Source organism: Capricornis sumatraensis, chromosome 1, assembly GCF_032405125.1.
Source record: "Capricornis sumatraensis isolate serow.1 chromosome 1, serow.2, whole genome shotgun sequence".
In the NCBI taxonomy this organism is placed as follows: domain Eukaryota; kingdom Metazoa; phylum Chordata; class Mammalia; order Artiodactyla; family Bovidae; genus Capricornis; species Capricornis sumatraensis.
In genome coordinates, this window is record NC_091069.1 from 236,646,045 (window position 1) to 236,665,134 (window position 19,090).

General features: G+C 51.9%; 1 protein-coding gene across 1 annotated transcript in view; it reads right to left on the bottom strand.

The window, feature by feature from the left end:
* The window catches only part of ESYT3 (extended synaptotagmin 3), a 54,314-nt gene that overhangs the window by 10,088 nt on the left and 25,136 nt on the right, over positions 1-19,090 (bottom strand). Inside the window, exons 4-17 of the mRNA XM_068984234.1 lie at positions 15,159-15,235; positions 13,608-13,674; positions 12,903-12,992; positions 12,370-12,425; positions 10,893-11,013; positions 5,607-5,777; positions 4,832-4,914; positions 3,151-3,199; positions 2,853-2,942; positions 2,432-2,494; positions 2,270-2,332; positions 1,669-1,737; positions 1,051-1,137; positions 335-484 (exon numbers count right to left, since the gene is read on the bottom strand). Of these exons, the coding sequence (XP_068840335.1) occupies positions 335-484; positions 1,051-1,137; positions 1,669-1,737; positions 2,270-2,332; positions 2,432-2,494; positions 2,853-2,942; positions 3,151-3,199; positions 4,832-4,914; positions 5,607-5,777; positions 10,893-11,013; positions 12,370-12,425; positions 12,903-12,992; positions 13,608-13,674; positions 15,159-15,235 (1,236 nt within the window). The remainder of the gene's footprint in view (positions 1-334; positions 485-1,050; positions 1,138-1,668; positions 1,738-2,269; positions 2,333-2,431; positions 2,495-2,852; positions 2,943-3,150; positions 3,200-4,831; positions 4,915-5,606; positions 5,778-10,892; positions 11,014-12,369; positions 12,426-12,902; positions 12,993-13,607; positions 13,675-15,158; positions 15,236-19,090) is intronic.

A 19,090-nucleotide genomic window follows, 5' to 3' on the forward strand; every position in this document is an offset into this window, starting at 1 on the left:
TGAGCCACCATAGCCAAAGAAAGATATAGTGGTATGGAAAACAGGTCTCAGCCAATTAGAAGGTAGCACCAAGAGATAAAGAGATAGAAAATATGAAGGTCAGGTCATGTTAAGCCATGAAGATGATAACATCCAATGTAATAGAAGGAAATGTAGGAGGAGGGATTAAAAGATTGGGAGAGGCAATATTTGAAGAGAAAATGGCTGACAATATACTGAAATTGATATTAAAAAATATGAATTCATCTCTGAACTTCTTCACAACACAGGGCAGATACTTAGTACTGGGGTAGACCACCCCTTGCCCACCCTGAGGGAAAGGGGAGAGATTTACCCGAAGCACCAGCCTCATGGAGATGAGGCTGTCCAGGCCTGAGTGGTCCAGCTGGAAGCGCTGCTCCAGAGTAAGGTCTGCATGGGGGAGAATCTGGCACAGGGGGAACTCCAGCACTCCTAGAGCACACTCTCGGTCGTCATCAAGCACCTGGGCAATGGGCCAGTCACAAAACAAGATGATAACCAAGCCCTCCCTTGCCAGCACTACTCTCTTGGCTCCAGCCAAGACTGAGTTTACTTCGGTAAGCATGTTCTGTGCTTCTCTTGGCCTCTGGTTCTGTTCTGAAAACTGGAAATGAGGCCTGACTTGGTCCCTGCCTTCAGTCAGGGCAAGAGAGTGACTCAGGGGAGAGGCAACCATGACCTGTATGAGGCAAGTTTGTCAATGCCTGGGGCCTTCAGGGCTTTAGGGACTGATGAGCTGTGCTGCTCTATGATGGCACTAAGTACATCATCATTAATTTCCTGAGTAGATTTCAACCCAGGCCATACTAGGTGCTATTAATATTTAAAAACTGGAGACTCTGGCAGGGAGTGCCATGGGACTTAAGTTTGTCCTTCCACAGCCTCCTCCCCAGTGACCTTGGGCACCTGCTCATGAGATGTGGGCCCTCAGTATCCTCTCCTGACTCCCTGGGGAACCTGCTCAAGCCCCCACCCCTCGCGGCTTAGACGCTTCTGAGCTCTGTTCCAAGAGCCCAACTTCATGCAAACCTTCAGGTGCAGCTGTTCAGCAGCCACGTTGTGCACGAAGAAGGAGAATACCTGGCTCCACACAGGGTCCTTGCTGTGGGGACAGGTCTGGGGGCAGGAGAGAAAGGGAACGCTGAAGGGTTAGGTTGGGCAGAGCAGGGCACCAGTGCCCTCTGCTCTCACTCTGTCCACCCAGGGATAGACCCACACACACTGCAGCTCGTGGGAGGCACCAGGGCTGGGCAGCCAGACTCGAAGGCGAGGAGAGTGTGCCAGGAACTCTCACGGGGGCTGCAATCCCAAAAGCACTAGAACTCACTTCCCCAGGGAGGTGGGGGTGGGAGGGCAAGGGGACTTCTGCTGTGGGGGTGATGGAAAGGCCGTAGGCTGAGAGCCATGCCTAAGCTTGAACCCTGGCTCTGCTTTCTAGCTCTTAGAGTCACTGATCTCTGGTCCCCAGATTCTTGGACTACAGAACTCTTCCGTGAGGTTATCTTGAAGACACAGTGATATAAAGCACCTGTAATGTGCGCTGGCACCTACTTCAGTGTAAGCTAATTCCCTTCACTGTTGCTTCTCTCCCTGAAGTGTTGGGGCCCCCATTTCCTTGATCTTTGGCTGCACACCAAGCTGTCTTACCTTGCTCAGGTGTGTCTTCGTGCCTACAGAGAGCCTGACGTAGGAAGAAGGGTCTCTGCTGACTTTATTCTGTGAGGGGACAAATCCACGAAATAGAGATAGCACCCACAGTGCCAACTTGAGACCCCACCTCTCAACCCTCAGGAGCATTGGTGGGACCTGAGGCCACCCACCAGGCCTCCCTTTGAAAGAAGGCCTCCTTGGTGCTCCCAGGGGCCTGGGCTGCCATCACTGTGCCAGCACCTGGGCTGGGCTGACCCTGTGGGGGGCTTCCAAGTTAAAGACAGGAGGCATGGCTGGACACAGGTACTTGTTCCCTAGAGCTGTGGAGACAGACAGGGTGGAGCTGAGCTCTGGCTTCCCCTGAGCTGTGTGACCCAGGCCCTTAGCTTCTGGGTCCTATTTTTAAATGGCAATAAAAATGGACACACAGCCACCGTGGGACTCGGGCATAACGGATGTGGGAGGAGCCCAGTGCCCAGCTCACTGCAGACTCAGTGATCCCCATTGAGTCATCATCCCCAGGCTGTGTACACAGCAGACTGGAAGCTGTGGTTACTCGGGGAAAGGAGCTGTCACTTCCTTTCACACACACACTTACCCTGGCCAATCTGGACAGCTTTTTGGCTTGATATTCACCATTTAGGTACTCAAAAGGGCTTCTCTGCAGCACGAGAAGAATAGGGTGAATGAGCAACACACAGACATTTGAGAGTGACAGGCACAAGGCAGGGTGTGACGCTCTGGCCACGTCACCACTCACCGGCAGGTTGCAGGCGCTCTCTAAGAAGACCACGAGGATGGCAGTGGAAAAGCTCCCATGGTCCTACAAGCAGGAGACAGGCCAGTTTAGGAGAGCCCTCTTCATGGCTCCGGACTGACCATACCTCCCCTCACAACCTAGCTCTTTGTTGAAAATACAACTGCAGCATGACAGACTCGAGTCAGAACTGGTGGACTTCCCTATGAACTGGGCTGACAGGCACTAACAGAACTTTTAAGGGTCCCATCCACCCTGTGTGGAGATGAGGGCTGAGGGACACGCTCTCCAGAAGGTGGGGCTGGCCGGAGGACCCTAGGCAAGATCTGCGGCTTCAGCTCCCTGCTCCACCCTCCTCCCCACACACCCCTCACAAGTGCCCGCCTCCACCTCTCTGCCCAGAAGCCTGACACTCTGCAGTCACCTCAGTCACAGCGTCCGGCTCTGTGATCAGTGAAAGCCATTCCAGCCGCAGGTGCAGCCGCCCGCTTGTTGTGTTGTTCAGCGCAAACCACTGCAGGGGGATGGGGAGGGGAACTTGGGGACAGGGCTAGTGAGACCCCATAGGGCCCTGATAGGGGCTTCAGAGAAGAGGTGAACCAGAGCAGACAGGGTGGGCTCTAGGCTAGGAGAGGTGGTTAGGGAAGGCCAGTACTACAGTTTGGGGCGGAAGCAATGCTGTCCACAAGCGGGGGGGGGTTGGTTACAGGTGCCAGCTCTACCTCATCCACCACTCTGTTGGTCATGACATCGCCGAGGCAGATCTGCAGGCTGGAATACACAGAGAGCGAAGGTCAGTTCAGCCCAGGGGCAGCAGCAGGCATGGAGGCCCACTCTGAAACGTTTCAAGTATCTGAGTGGGACCCTCAAGACAGGACCTTATTCATCCCAAGAATGAATGGAAGACCACTTTGAGCTCAAGCTAAGGAAGAATTGTCTAGCCATTGGGGCTGCTCCCATTGGGCATGGTGCCCAAGCAGGCAAGCAGCCCTGATCCCCAGAGGGGAATAAACAAACGCTGCTGGACACACTGGCTCTGGATGCTCAGTGAGGGTGCTACTGGCATTTTGGCTGGGATGAGTCTTCATTGTGCAAAACTGCCCATGCATTGCAGGAATTTAGCTTCTCTGTCCTGTGTCCTCTAAATGCCAGCAGCACCACCTCCTACGGTCACTGTAATAACCCAACAGGCCCTTCCATTTCCAAAACTGCCTCAGATGCCCTCCAGGGGCTAAGTATAGTTGGCATGAGTGTGAAAGAAGGTAATACATTCACCATGTGCCTCCCACCTACCCTGACAAAGCCCAGCTGGGAGGTCCTGATAGCCAGTGGCGGGGAGTTAATTCCATGTTAACTGTTAGAAATGTGCTGGACCTCAAAACACACTTGAAAGCAGTTACATAAAACATGAACCACAGACACACTTCTAATCTGTAACATTACAAAAGTCACAACTCCTTTACGGTGAAAATTTTAAAATGGTAAGTCACATCTGGTGGTAAGCTATCTCTTAGCCTGTTAGATTGTGCCTGTCCTATTTTGTTTCTACATTTTAAAGTCACATGTACATGGAAACAAGCTAAACAACTTAGAAGTATGAAGATCTGGGTAAAACTGTTCTGCTCCCTCCTAATCCCAGTCTCTGAGATGAGCAGTGGTGTTGCTTCCACACCAGTTCATGTGAACACACATATATCTTCCCTGGAAAAATGTGTCAACTGCTTCCCCCACTTACTTAGCTATGATGAATATCCTCATGGTCAACATACATAGATCCTACTCATCACTTTTTAAAGCTGTAGGGTATTCTGTAGTTTAGCAGTGATAAATTTATTCAAATATTCAACCAATGTCCTCTGAGTCTGGTCATGCTTCCAGTTTTTTGTTTTGCTACCATAGATAGGTCTGCAATAAATGATTGAGGTCTAATGCTTTTTATAGGAGATTCCTGAAATTGGGATGGCTGGACCAGTGTAATTTTGGGGTTTTGATAGCCCCACCCTAGTCCTTTCAATCCTCAGAGCACAGAGGCTCTGTTCCACCACAGAGTGAGCACATGTTTCTTGGATGCTGGGGCCAGGCTATGCATGCCTTGGCCCTGCCCACTGCTCCAGATGGGACTCTGGGTACATTATGAAGAGCACAGAAAGAAGAGCCTGTGGTACACAAACCTCAGGACCCCCTCCATGCCTCCCAGAGGGCTAGGACTCAGGGCTGGACACCCAGGGGACATCTGGGGAGGAGGTCCATGGCAGTGGTATGAAATGGCAGTACTGGCTGCCTGGCACAGTAACCATGTCAGAGTGTGATGGGAGTTGCAAGTCCTGAGTGGTGGAAGTGGGAGTACCTATGAGCCCAAGGGCTAGAGCCCTGCACCCCCAGGCCCAGCTTGGCCTTCCTCACCTGCCCAAGAAGTCGTCCTTGTCAGGATCCTCATCGTACAGGTCCACTTCCAGGTCCTGCCCAGGGACTTCATACACTATGAACTGAGAGGAAAGAGAGGTGACTTGACCTGCAGGCCCCAATAGCTGATGAAACAGATCAAGCATGACCCCAAGGGAGCCAAGTTCCAGCCCTGCCTCCTGGCAGCTCAGAGCCCTGGGCAGGTCCCTGCCTTTCTCGGTTCCTGGAGAACCTTACTGGAAGGAGGGAGTGATGCCCTCTCCTGTGGGATGCAGAGACTCAGAGGCAGCTTGTGTAAGACCGTGGCAGGGTGGGGGGTTGGATGGGTGGCTGCTCTGTTTTCTGCTGGGGGCTTGCATTTTCCAAACTGTGACCCTCAACCTGGCTGTGGGCCTGCCCTACCCACAATAGGGACTGTGGTTGAATTTAACGGAGAACTTCAGGCTACTGGCATCTGGTTCTGGGTCAGGGGAGGCTGAGAGGTGGCAGGACTGCCCCTGAGGTTCTGTGAATTGGAAACTTTCAATGAAGCTGCCTCTGGTCAGGAAAAGAAGGAGGAATCAGTCAATAAACTAGTCCTCCACTGGGAGCGGCCACCTCCAGAAGCCTAGTGGAGCCTCCAGTAGGTCTGCCTGTCCCCAGTGCCATGCCTCTGGCACAGTGCTGCCGCATGGGTATATGAAGACCATGAAGGCAGAACCCCATCTTGTTTGGGCCAGCACTGCCCAGAGTGGAGCTCTGGAGAGCAGCTGGGAGCCACTAAGGAGCCCCTCACCTCAAACACCTCATTCCAGGTGGGGCACAGGTTCTTATAGATGGTCCTGCTCCGGAAGTGCTGCAGGCCGATGCTCACCTTGGCGTAGGGGTCTGACTTGCCTCGGATTCCCAGGAAGCTGTCCTTCTGGGCCAGCTTTTCAGCCTCCAGCAAGTGGACTCTGATCACTCCCTGCAAAATGCCCCAGTCTGATGCTCACAGCTGTTTTGAGGAACCTCAAAGTCCGCAACTTCAGAGCCAAAGCCATCAGCTATCACCTCAGCCCAATCTCACCCTCTACACATCTGGAGACAAGCCACAGGGCCACGGAGCAAGTGCGGGCAGGACCCAGGGCTCAGTCCACTGCATCAAGATGCCCGCACACATTCCCGCCCTCCTGACCTCCCTGCCTCCAGCCTGCCCCATGAATGGCCTGTTCAACTGCAGCCATTTCCTCCCCCTGTGCCAACCGCCATGCTGCCTGAGCCAGTTTCCTCCCGTGTTCCATCCCAGTCTCTAACCCACATGCAGACTGAGATCCAGTGTCATTTCTTCCCAATACCCAGATATACACGCCCCTGTGGGCACTGCATGATGCTCACAGTAGGTCCCTGGGCTCCTCAAGGCCCCAGCACTGAGCCACCTCACTCCCAACACTCTGGGCTACATCTTAAGCCAGAACAGAGCACAAGAATTAGGAGAAACACTTAAGGGGACTAGGAGCCCTCCTGCTTAGCACTATTATTTTTAAATATCAGTAAATACATAAGACGGTAGGTGCTGAGAGAGGGCATCAGAGGGCAGACAGATTGAAACCACAATCACAGACAACTAGCCAGTCTGATCACACGGACCATAGCCTTGTCTAACTCAGTGAAACTAAGCCATGCCCTGTGGGGCCACCCAAGACAGACGGGTCATGGTGGAGAGGTCTGACAGAATGTGGTCCACTATTGAAGGGAATGGCAAACCACTTCAGTATTCTTGCCTCAAGAACCCCATGAACAGTATGAAAAGGCAAAAAGATTGGACACTGAAAGATGAACTCCTCAGGTGCCCAATATGCTACTGAAGATCAGTGGAGAAATAACTCCAGAAAGAATGAAGGGATGGAGCCAAAGCAAAAACAACACCCAGTTGTGGGTGGGACTGGTGATAGAAGCAAGGTCTGATGCTGTAAAGAGCAATATTGCATAGGAACCTGGAATGTTAGGTCCATGAATCAACGCAAATATGAAGTGGTCAAACAGGAGATGGCAAGAGTGAACGTTGACATTCTAGGAATCAGCGAACTAAGATGTACTAGAATAGGTGAATTTAGCTCAGATGACCATTATATCTACTACTGTGGGCAGGAATCCTTAGAAGAAATGAAGTAGCCATCATAGTCAACAAGAGAGTCTGAAATGCAGTACTTGGATGCAATCTCAAAAACAAAATGATCTCTGTTCGTTTCCAAGGCAAACCATTCAATGTCATGGTCTATGCCCCAACCAGTAATGCTGAAGAAGCTGAAGTTGAACAGTTCTATGAAGACCTACAAGACCTTTTAGAACTAACACCCAAAAAAGATGTCCTTTTCATTATAGCGGACTGGCATGCAAATGTAGGAAGTCAAGAAACACCTGGAGTAACAGGCAAATTTGGCCTTGGAGTACAGAATGAAGCAGGGCAAAGGCTAACAGAGTTTTGCCAAGAGAATGTACTGGTCATAGCAAACACCCTCTTCCAACAACACAAGAGAAGACTCTACACATGGACATCACCAGGTGGTCAACACCGAAATCAGATTGATTATATTCTCTGCAGCCAAAGATGGAGAATCTCTACACAGTCAACAAAAACAAGACCAGGAACTGACTGTGGCTCAGATCATGAACTCCTTATTGCCAAACTCAGACTGAAATTGAAGAAAGTGGGGAAAACCACTAGACCATTCAGGTATGACTTAAATCAAATCCCTTATGACTATACAATGGAAGTAAATAGATTTAAGGGACAAGATCTGACAGATAGAGTGCCTGATGAACTATGGATGGAGGTTCGTGACATTGTACAGGAGACATGAAGTAAGACCATCCACAAGAAAAAGAAAGGCAAAATGGCTGTCTGAGGAGGCCTTACAAATTGCTGTGAAAAGAAGAGAGGCGAAAGGCAAAGGAGAAAAGGAAAGATAAAAGAATCTGAATGCAGAGTTCCAAAGAATAGCAAGGAGAGATAAGATAGCCTTCCTCAGCAATCAGTGCAAAGAAATAGAGGAAAACAACAGAATGGGAAAGACTAGAGATCTCTTCAAGAAAATTAGAGATACCAAGGGAACATTTCATGCAAAGATGGGCTCAATAAAGGACAGAAATGGTATGGACCTAACAGAAGCAGAAGACATTAAGAAGAGGTGGCAAGAATACACAGAAGAACTGTACAAAAGAGATCTTCACTACAAAGATAATCAACAATGGTGTGGCTCTCACTCACCTAGAGCCAGACATCCTGGAATGTGAAGTCAAGTGGGCCTTAGGAAGGATCACTACAAACAAAGATAGTGGAGGTGATGGAATTCCAGTGGAGCTGTTTCAAATCCTAAAAGATGATTCTGTGAAAGTGCTGCACTCAGTATGTCAACAACTTTGGAAAACTCAGCAGTGGCCACAGGACTGGAAAAGGTCAGTTTTCATTCCAATCCCAAAGAAAGGCAATGCCAAAGAATGCTCAAACTACTGCACAATTATACTCATCTCACACACTAGTAAAGTAATGCTCAAAATTCTCCAAGCCAGGCTTCAACAATGTTCCAGATGTTCAAGCTGGTTTTAGAAAAGGCATAGGAACCAGAGATCAAATTGCCAACATCTGCTGGATCATGGAAAAAGCAGGAGAGTTAAAAAAAAAAAATCTATTTCTGCTTTATTGACTATGCCAAAGCCTTTGACTATGTGGATCACAATAAACTGTGGAAAATTCTGAAAGAGATAGGAATACCACACCACCTGACCTGCCTCTTAAGAAACCTGTATGCCAGTCAGGAAGCAACAGTTAGAACTGGACATGGAACAACAGACTGGTTCCAAATAGGAAAAGGAGTACATCAAGGATGTATATTGTCACCCTGCTTATTTAACTTATATGCAGAGTACATCATGAGAAATGCTGGGCTGGAAGAAGCACAAGCTGGAATCAAGATTGCCAGGAGAAATATTAATAACCTCAGATATGCAGATGACACCACCTTTATGGCAGAAAGTGAAGAAGAACTAAAGAGCCTCTTGATGAAAGTGAAAGAGGAGAGTGAAAAAGTTGGCTTAAGGCTCAATATTCAGAAAACGAAGATCATGGCATCTGGTCCCATCACTTCATGGGAAATAGATGGGGAAACAGTGGAAACAGTGTCAGACTTTATTTTTCTGGGCTCCAAAATCACTGCGGATGGTGATTGCACCCATGAAATTTTGCTCCCTGGAAGGAAAGTTATGACCAACCTAGACAGCATATTAAAGAGCAGAGACATTACTTTGCCAACAAAGGTCCATCTAGTCAAGGCTATGGTTTTTCCAGTGGTCATGTATGGGTGTGAGAGTTGGACTGTGAAGAAAGCTGAGCACCGAAGAATTGATGCTTTTGAACTGTGGTGTTGGAGAAGACTCCTGAGAGTCCCTTGGACTGCAAGGAGATCTAACCAGTCCATCCTAAAGGAGATCAGTCCTGGGTGTTCATTGGGACTAATGTTGAAGCTGAAACTCCAATACTTTGGCCACCTGATGCAGAGAGCTGACTCATTTGAAAAGACCCTGATGTTGGAAAAGATTGAGAGCAGGAGGAGAAAGGGACAACAGAGGAAGAGATGGTTGGATGGCATCACCAACACAATGGACATGGGTTTGGGTGGACTCCGGGAGTTGGTGATGGACACGGAGGCCTGGCATGCTGCAGTTCATGGGGTCGCAAAGAGTCGGACACAACTGAGCGACTTAACTGAACCTATGTATTTGCCCTTTAACTCAGCAATCCCATTTCCAGAAATCTATCCTAAGGACCTACTGGCAAAAATATAAAAAGACATGTACAAGGCTCCTCATGACAGCACTGTTTGAGATCACAGGCCAGACACAATTCAGCCATCCGTCAGTAGAGACTGGTTGAATAGATACAGTACATTCACATGGTGGAGTACGGTGTACCACAATGTCACGGGGTGACCCTCAGGACACGTGTGTGATAACAGCAAGGTGAAGAGAGCTGTAGCCTGTTGCCACCCATCCTAGAGAGACTATGCCTGCAGTCAGATACGCACACACAACCATACACATATATATGCTCATATTTGAAAACAAATAATGAAAAGTAATTGAAGGATAAACCTTTACTTACAGGGGAGGCAAGAACTAGGTGGTAGAAGCCAAGCTCCTTAAAATAGTTTTTCATACTGGACTTTAGAAGAGTGCAGATATTTTACATGATTGTAAAAGGGCATTAAGATTAAAAACAAACAAACACCTCTAGAAATAGGGAATGGAAGGAAACAAATCAATGGAAATATTCATAGCCAGTTGTCACCAACACAGAGAGGAACCAAGTGAGTTTAGATTGTAGCAACTTGATGTACCTGTCCAGTGAGACGTGCCCTAAGGACAGGATGTTTACAGTAGTTTTGATGTAGGCGACAGTGCTGTGTTGTTACGCTGAGGCTGCTAAACCTGCAGGGTGGGGTAAGGACCACACGTCCCCCTGCGTGACCTGAGTGGGCTGATGCCTCCCACCTGGCACTGATGGTAGTAACAGGCACCTCCCCTCTCCTGAGGCCCTGACTCTCTGCCTCACAGCCAGGGAACCTTCTGCAGGGAGGCCACGTGGCTGTCCCCAGGGGCCTCCTGAGCTGGGCCCAGGATGGGCAGGGGCAAGGGAGGTGGGCACCCAAGGAAGCCCCCATGTCCTGGCTCCTTCCAGCAGATGCAAGAGTCCTTCACATCACCAAAGGATGGAGTAGGAGCCTCCTGTCCCTGAAGGGAAGGTGGCAGGCTCTGGAGTTTTCTGGGGGTGAATGAGGTGGCCTGCAGACCCCAGCACAAGCCCTGCGGGGGACCAAGGTCCAGGAAGAAATGCTCCCTGGGCTTTTCTCTTCCAACACAGGTAGCTTTGGGTAAGTCATTCGACCTTCCTGAGACTCAGTCTTGGCCCCATAAAATGGGATGCCAGGCCCTCACAGGGCAGAAATAAGCATTACCATCTGAGGATATACCCCTCTGCCTGGCCCGTCCGTCCTTCAGCTCTGGGCCCGGGGCCCGGTGCGCTGCAGCCAGTGTGGGTACTCACACAGGGCAGAGGGAAGCGCAGCTTGCTTACGTCCAGCCCCTTCTTCACGGGCACAGTCACACGGTTGGGCAGCACCAGGTGGGCGGCGATGAGATCCTCCAGCAGGCTGTCTGTCATCTCACTGGGGAGAGTGGGCACGACCAGCTATGGAGGGTGGCAGCACCTCCCCCAGGCCGCCTGTCCCTCTGCCCTTCCCTGGACCTGGAGTGAGGAGCAGAGCTTGGGGACAGGTGGGTCCCTCCCAGCAGAGAGCAGCCCTGACCCCAGCCTGTCTGGATGGGGGATCAGGGGAGGATGTAGGGTGCACATTTTGACAGCCCCCAACCCCGATCATGCTCTATTCTTTTCTGAAGCATCACATCATGGTAACCAAAAGCAAGGACCTGGATCCTGGGTTAGAATCTCGGCTGCACCAACCACAAGCTGTGTGACCTTGGAAAGTCAGTGATCTCAACCTCAGTTTCCTCATCTCTAAAATGGGGATCTCAGTTTCCTCATCTCTACCTGCTGTTATAAGGATGAGTAAATACATGTGAAGTGCTGAGAACAGTACCCTATGTCCAGGAAATGCCAGGCACATGTTCACAACTAGCTCTTCTATTCCCTGACATCACCTTGAAATTCTCTTTATTGCCTGATCCCATCTCGCCAGTACAAGGAGTCAGGGAAGTGCCTACAACAGGGCTGGCACACAGTAGGTGCTCAAGAAATATCTTCTGGACAAAAGAATGCATGACTGGATTCTCTGTGCCTAGGGGCCAGAAATCAGTGGGAATGGCCCCAATGAGTGAGCAAGTGGTCTTAGCAGCAGGCGAGCCAGCTAGGGGGCACCCTAGCTAGTCCACTGTCCCTCCCTCATGGAGGCGTGTCCACCCAGGGCTGGAGCCCTTCTCTGCTCCTCTTGGGCACCAAGAAGGCAGGCTGCTCAGACCAGCTCCTCCCTGCTGGCTTCTGCTATGACAGCTGCCCACCCCCTCCCACACTGGTGTCTGTGACGTGGTCACCATGGGCAGGAGCCACGTGGACTTCTCATACACACATGTGGGTCAGGGAAGAGTTAATATAATGAGGAGGACACTCGTGTGTGTCCACACCCACTGTGCCAGTACCACACACACCTGAGTGTTCTCCCAGGGAACTCAGGACAGAGGAACTAGGCTCCCATTTACTGAGAAAGAGCCCAGAGAGGTGAAGGAACTTGTCCAAAGGTGCACAGTGACTAATGGGGGGCCAGGAGTCTGGCCTGCTTCCAGAGCCTGCGCTCGCCTCTCAGCCCACGCAGCCTCCTCTGGGACATCTCATCTCATGGTGTCACTCCAAACATACCAACCCTGACCCTCTGGAGGGGCAGGTCCCGCGCCTCTCCTATTGTAGAGAGCAGGGAGGGCTCAGCCGTAGGGCAGCTCCTGTCACTGACCGCACAGCCCGGGGGTGGGGCCCACCTCGGCTCTGCCTAGCGGTCCACATAGGCCCTTACTTGATTCCTGGTGCATCCAGCAGGTTGGTCAGGCCTGTCCAGTTGATCTGCAGGTGCTGCAGGGGCAGAAGGGGGCAGTTAGGCTGGAAGGAGCCAGGAGCCGAGGCTGAGCATCCTCACGCCCACCTCCATGGGGAATTCAGCCTGTGGGGGTGGGGGTGCCCTCTGCAGGGTGCTGGGTGGGCGAGGCACGTCCCATCCTGCTCAGGACCAGGGCTGTCAGGTGGGCTGCTTCCTGCCAGGACCACAGGAGCGGCCCAAGCGCACGGCCAGGCCAGCCTGGCATCAGAGAGCCTCCGCCCCACCCTAGGCAGCTGTGTGACCTCGGCTGGCCACGTCTCATCTAGATGGCCTTCTTCCTGGTCTTGGGGACAGCAGGGTGGAGCTCCTCAGGCCTCCCAGGGAGCATATGAGATGATGGGTCTAGGTGGGCTTCGGCCCATCTGTTCTCAGGCTCAAACCCAGTGCCTGGGCAGCGGGGGTGAGTGCCGGTTCACAGGGAGCTGCAGGCCTGCCTCGTTCTGGGGACTCACCGGCTTTTGAAGGAAGAACATAGTCACGGCTCCCACAAAGGGCTTGTCCACCAGTAGGGGCTCCAGGATGATCCGCAGCGTGCCCTGCAGCTGGATGGCAAGGAGGGACCTCAGCCGCCCTTCTCACACCTGTTGCACTGAGTGAGGCCGCTGCTGGCTCATTCATGCCCAGGCCACCCCCAAATGTCAGGGCCACCTGCCACCACTGCAGGGGCCGCGCTCAGGGAAGAGAAGCCTGCATGCAGCGGCCACCCCTTTGCTGGCCACCAAGGGTCCCAGCTGCCTTCCACTGCTGTGCTGTCTGTGGGGCTTCAGCCTCGCCCACAGCCGGGGCCCAGGCATGCTCTCCAGCTCAGCTCCACTCCTGCCATAAGCTCTGCCTCCTCCATCTACCTGGGTTTCTTAGCACCCGCTCAGCATCCGTAAAGAGCCTCTCACTTCCTGGGGCCATCAAAGCCTCTCTGGCAGGGGGAATTCCACCAACAGCGGCAGGATGGGGCAGTTCTGAGCAGAGGCTCAATGAAGCCCAGCCACCAATTCCCAGTCTGTGATCTCGGGCCTGGAGTCCCTTGATTGGAGTCCCTTGACTGGAGTCCCTTGATTGGTACCAGCCTCTGTGCCTGGTGTCATCGCCCCCTCTGCAGCCTCCTCCAGTGTCACCCTGCTCCCTGTGCCCTGGAGGTAGTCACACCAGCCTCCACCCACCTGGATCCCGTTCACACCAGCCTGTATCTTCTGCAGCTCCACGCTGATCTCACAGTCCCCAGTGTAGCTGGAAGTGGGGAGGGAAGAGGAAAGTGGAGGGGAGGGTAGGTCAAGAAACCTGCCCAGAGCAGCCCAGCACAAGCCTGAGGCCTGCATCACCTGGGTGTGGACTCCCTGCCGGCCTCGGCCTTTCTCAGCTCTGTGCAGACATTGCCCAGACTCCTAGAGACAGTGCCCAGGGACGACACACCCAGGTCTCATGCGCATCCTCGCCTCTGCCTTTAAGGTCAGCCATTCTGTGTACCACCTCATCCCATGACACCGCATGGATGCCAGAGAGGTCTGGGGTGCACACCCTACTGTGCTTCCACCCCGTCTCTGCCCAGGTCTCTGCCTGAAGACTGCAGAGTAGCCCTGTTGCCTCCCTCCAGCCACTCATGCGGGTTGTTGCTGGGGGTAACGAGGTGGGTGAGTAGTAAGATCTCAGAAGACTGAGTCCAGCTGGCGCTCCTGCCAAGCAATGGTCACAGGGAGCCCAGAATGGGTGAAGGTAGTCAAGGACTGAAGGAGAAGCGGAGGAGAGGGCAGCCATCCAGTATCTGTAGGGTGCAGGCTGAGGAGCCAGACATCACAGAAATGCTGTGTCCCCTGGAAGAGTGGCGTGAGCCCAGAGCTCCCAGGGGCTCCCTGAGCTGACTGGAGAGCTGGGTGTGCGGGCTAGATGACTGACCAGTGCCCCAACTATTCACACAAGCGTCCTGTGGCAGTCTTGGGGCCACAAGGGCCCAACTGCCAACAGTATCTTAACACACTTGAGACCAGCCCGCACGTGGGGATGGATATTCCCAGAGTTGCTTCCTGTCTTCCCAGTGTGTTCTCAGCACCTGTCTCTGGGCTAAGGACAGGATATATGTGGCACTGGAAAGGAACGGGCAACACTGTGGAACCTCAGGAGTTGATCCTTGCTCCTTTAAGCACAGTTCAAATCCCACCACCTCCAGGAAGACTTCCTGGGTTGAACCTCCATTCTCTCTGATCCAAGCCTATTATCAGCTTAATGTCCTTGCCTGATCCACTAAACAAGTCACTCACATGTCTTTGCATCCTTTAGTTTTTCTGAGGTGCCACAGTGCCCAGCTCTCCCCTTGGCCTCTCACAGCCTGTGCTCCGAGCTCCCTGGGCCACACCACAAGTCCCCACATTTTCCTGTCACATTTGCTCTCTCTTCCTACATCCTCTGTGAGACAGCTGATCTGACCCTCCAGGTGACTGGGCTCTGGCCTCCAAGAAAGCTCTGCTGCCTGGGCCTTGGTACCCAAAGCACACCTGGTGCCTGGTCTGTGGGAGGAGCCAGGCCTAGTGGCTCCCCTGGGACCATCCTCCCCATCCCAGTAAGGATCCCATGCTCCAGCCTGGCTAGAAGAAGGGGCATATGTGCCATGAGAGGCTTTCAAACATGAGTGTTTATCTGTGACTCCATCTTCAACCTGGCTATTCCCACAGCGCTCCCCCATCCCCTACACCAGGCCCCCCTGGGGCACAAGGGCTCACCAGATCTGCAAGTCCAGGACCACCTGTCTGCGGTTGCGCTGGTCTGTGTGTGTCTTGATGCCGTTGACCCTGGGGCACTGGAAGAGATGCCGGGGTCAGGGGATGGTGGTGGCGGCAGGGAGTGACCTGGTCAGCAAGGGTCTTTGGGGTAGGGAGGCAGCAAGGGGTTGCCAGCCCTGTGCATGGGTTTCAACCACAACAACCCACGTGACCACTATACTCCAGGAGTGAGCACAAACAGAAACCCACCCTGTAGACCCTGCCCACCTGTGGCATCCTAATACCTCCCTCTCCAAACAAGCAAAATTTTCATAATGGAGAAACAGTTCAATCAACCTCAGTATTATCCTTCTACTCTCTCCATGCAAAATGATACTTACAAACACGTTGTCACATGAAAAGGTGACATCAAAGAATACAGAGCCAACAGTGCAGGAAAAAAGTATTATAGGGATATAATGAGCAGTTCATTAAAATTATGTACGTTTTTTCAAAGAGTTTGTGGTGTGATATGTCAGATTTTTTTTAAGTATAACTTGTTATAATTTATTTTCTTATACATTCTCATATTTAACATTTATTTTTGTCTTGGTTTTACATTTTAAGTTTAACATTCCTTTTCTTTAAGAGGGCCCCCCAGATTGTAGAAGCTTCAGGTGGCACAGCACTTGGCTAGATGTTAAAGACCCAGAAAAGCCAGCAGAAGCCTGGCAGGGAGGAAGGGCCTGTCACTGACTTGCCCCAGCCTGGAGTCTGCTCCCGGGCTGGGGGCGGGCCTGCAGGCCCCTGTGAGAGCCCAGCCAGCCCCAAGAGCCCCATCTGTGGAGACTGCCGCTGGAGCAGGCCGCCCAGTTGCAGGCTCCACCACAGAAAGGAGGGGTGGCCACTGCTTATAATCTGCTCTGTGTCAGGCAGGCGGTCCCAGCCCAGGGCTCATGGTGAGGTGTGGGGTGCCAGGCTGGTCACGTGCCCCGTGTGGAACGCTACTCACTTGGCCACGCACAGTGGCCCTGATGCCAGGCCTGTTAATCACGCTTCACAACCACCCTCAGAAATGGGTCCTTTCCTCTTACACATGAGGAAACTGGAACTCAGAGAGGTTAAAGCACTGGCCCAAGGTCATAACAGCAGTGAGCAGGGTTGGAACTCAGAGAGGTTAAAGCACTGGCCCAAGGTCATAACAGCAGTGAGCAGGGTTGGCCATGGACACAGGAATCCAAGGAAGCAGGAAACACTCTTGGGTATGAAGGAAGTAGGTGGACCGGGTGCACTGGGCCTGGCTAAGCAGGAAGGTCACAGGCAGAGTCCTCCGTGATGCCCCCCAGTGGACAGGTGGGGAGGGGAGAGGGATGGGAGAGTTAGGAGGGGTGGGAGGAGCCAGGACACAAAAGACTTTGAATGCCAGGACCAGGCATTTCCCCTGCAGGGCGGGGGCATCTGGTCAGTCTGCAGGACCCCCGCCAGGTGCTCATGAGAGGGTGAAAATCACCCTTCGGGACCAGCCACTCCTAGTGAGGTAGGAGGCAGAGGGGCCCCAGGGCAGGACAGCTGGTGTTCATCAAGAGGAGTAAAACTGAAGCTGTTTCCCCTAGACACTCCAAGGACAGCTGGTGGCAAGAGACGACTCTGAAGATAAGATGACTGCTCCTGAGGTCAAGGAAAACTTCCCTGTCTGTCTGTACATGTGCAGGAAGGCTCCTTGGGGGTCAAAAAGGGAGGGGAGCCACCCCATAATGTGTGGACACGTACCCAGGGCCTCTGGAGCAGAATCCATTCTTAGCAAAACGCTGTGCATGCACGTTTGGGAGGGTTCTAGAACAGCTCAGATGTGGGGAAAGAAACCAGGTAATTGGCCAAAGGTAAACAAAGACCCGGAAGGACTGCCCTATATAATGATTTAACCACCTCTTTCCTGCGCTCCTCCTCATTACGGGCGACGCCTACACCCTTTCTCTCTGAGTGTGTATTTCTGCGTTGTTTCTGTCTTAAACTATTTCTGTGTGCTCTCACACATGTTATGATAATAAGCTCTGTGTCTCTGATAATATACTTCGTATCTGTTTTTAAAGTTTTTGCCTCCTTGAAACACTTGCTTTCAGTAGGGGTAAACAGCCAGGGAGCAATATCAGAAATTTCAGCAACCTCAGATATGCAGATGATACCACTCTAATAGAAGAAAGTGAAGAGGAACTAAAGAGCCTCTTGATGAAAGTGAAAGAGGAGAGTGAAAAAGCTGGTTTAAAACTCAAGATTCAAAAGTGAAGATCATGGTATCCGGTCCCATCACTTCATGGCAAATGGAAGGGGGAAAAGTAGAAATAGTGACAGATTTTATTTTCTTGTTCTCTAAAATCACTGCAGTGACTGCAGCCACAAAATTAAAAGCTGCTTGCTCCTTGGAAGAAAAACTATGACAAACCTAGACAGCGTATGTATTAAAAAGCAGAGACATTACTTTGCCATCAAAGGTCCGTCTACTCAAAGCTATGGTTTTTTCAGTAGTCATGTATGGATGTGAGAGCTGGACCATAAAGAAAGTTGAGTGCTGAAGAAATGATGCCCTCAAATTGTGGTGCTGGAGAAGACTCTTGAGAGTCCCCTTGGACTGCAAGGAGATCAAGCCAGTCAATTCTAAAGGAAATCAGTCCTGAATATTCATTGGAAGGACTGATTCTGAAGCTGAAACTCCAATACTTTGGCCACCTGATGTGAAGAGCCGACTCACCGGAAAAGACTCTGATGCTGGGAAAGATTGAAGGCAAAAGGAGAAGGGCGTGGCAGTAGAGGATGAGATGGTTACATAGCATCACTGACTCAATGGACATGAGTTTGAGCAAACTCCAAGAGATACTAAAGGACAGGGAAGCCTGGTATACTGCAGTCCATGAAGTCACAAAGAGTCAGCCACATCTTGGCGACTGAACAACAACAAGCCTCTATCCCCTGATGGTTTGGCTTTCATCCAGGCTACCCAGGTTCAATTCCTGGGCAGGGAAATATCTCACTTCAGGACTGCTCACTGCTACCTCGCTGAGATCACTAGGCCTGCTTCTGCTGCCAGCAAGGGACCGCTTTCCAGCAGCACATGGTCCCACAGGCATCACCGCCCGATGGGCAGCCTGGCCAGGCAGGCTCTGCTGTAAACACAGCAGTCTGTGGGCTTCTTAACTCTTCACCTGCTGTGTACCCCTCTGGGAAGTCCTCCCTGACTTGCAGAGCCCCCATGCCGCTCCACTCCTGAATCCACGCATTCCTCCATCGTCATGTATACACTGCCAGGTCAGCAGCTATCATCCACCAGCTTATACATCTGCCTCCACAGAAGGACAGAGTCCTTCCCGAAGGCAGAGGCACAGCCACAGCATCTCTGACTACACAGCACATGGCTGGGCTCAGGAAGTCATACATGAGGGAAGCAGGGAAAGGACAAATAACCAACAGATGCTGAGACAAGCCAGTCCAGGCGGAGCCTGAATCAGAACCCCCAGGCTCAGGCCAGCCTGACCTGCCCCCACTCGGGCGGCTAGCTGAGCACACACCGAGGGGCTGGAAGACACTCTCAGCAGGCCAGCCTGCCTTCTGACCTCTGCTTATTCTGGGGCAGACCAGAGGCCAGCACCTCTGGTTGACAGGGTGATGGACTTCACGGTGGCTCTGCCTGAGGTACGCGTTTCTGATGATCGAAATAAGACATCATAGAGGAGCTATAGGGCAGGAAGAGTGAGGCAGGAGGATGGACCAGGAAATGTAGCCTAGAGTCGGGACAGGACGTTAGGTGTGTTCAATACACACACTTTTATCCTGGGTCACTGAGTGCTGTCCCTGAACCAGCATGGATCTGTAACACAGATTGCCAGTATCAATCAGTTAGTAGAGACTTAGTCACTGCTGTGAAGCACTAACCTCCCACTCCATGAAGGTGAGTTCTCCCC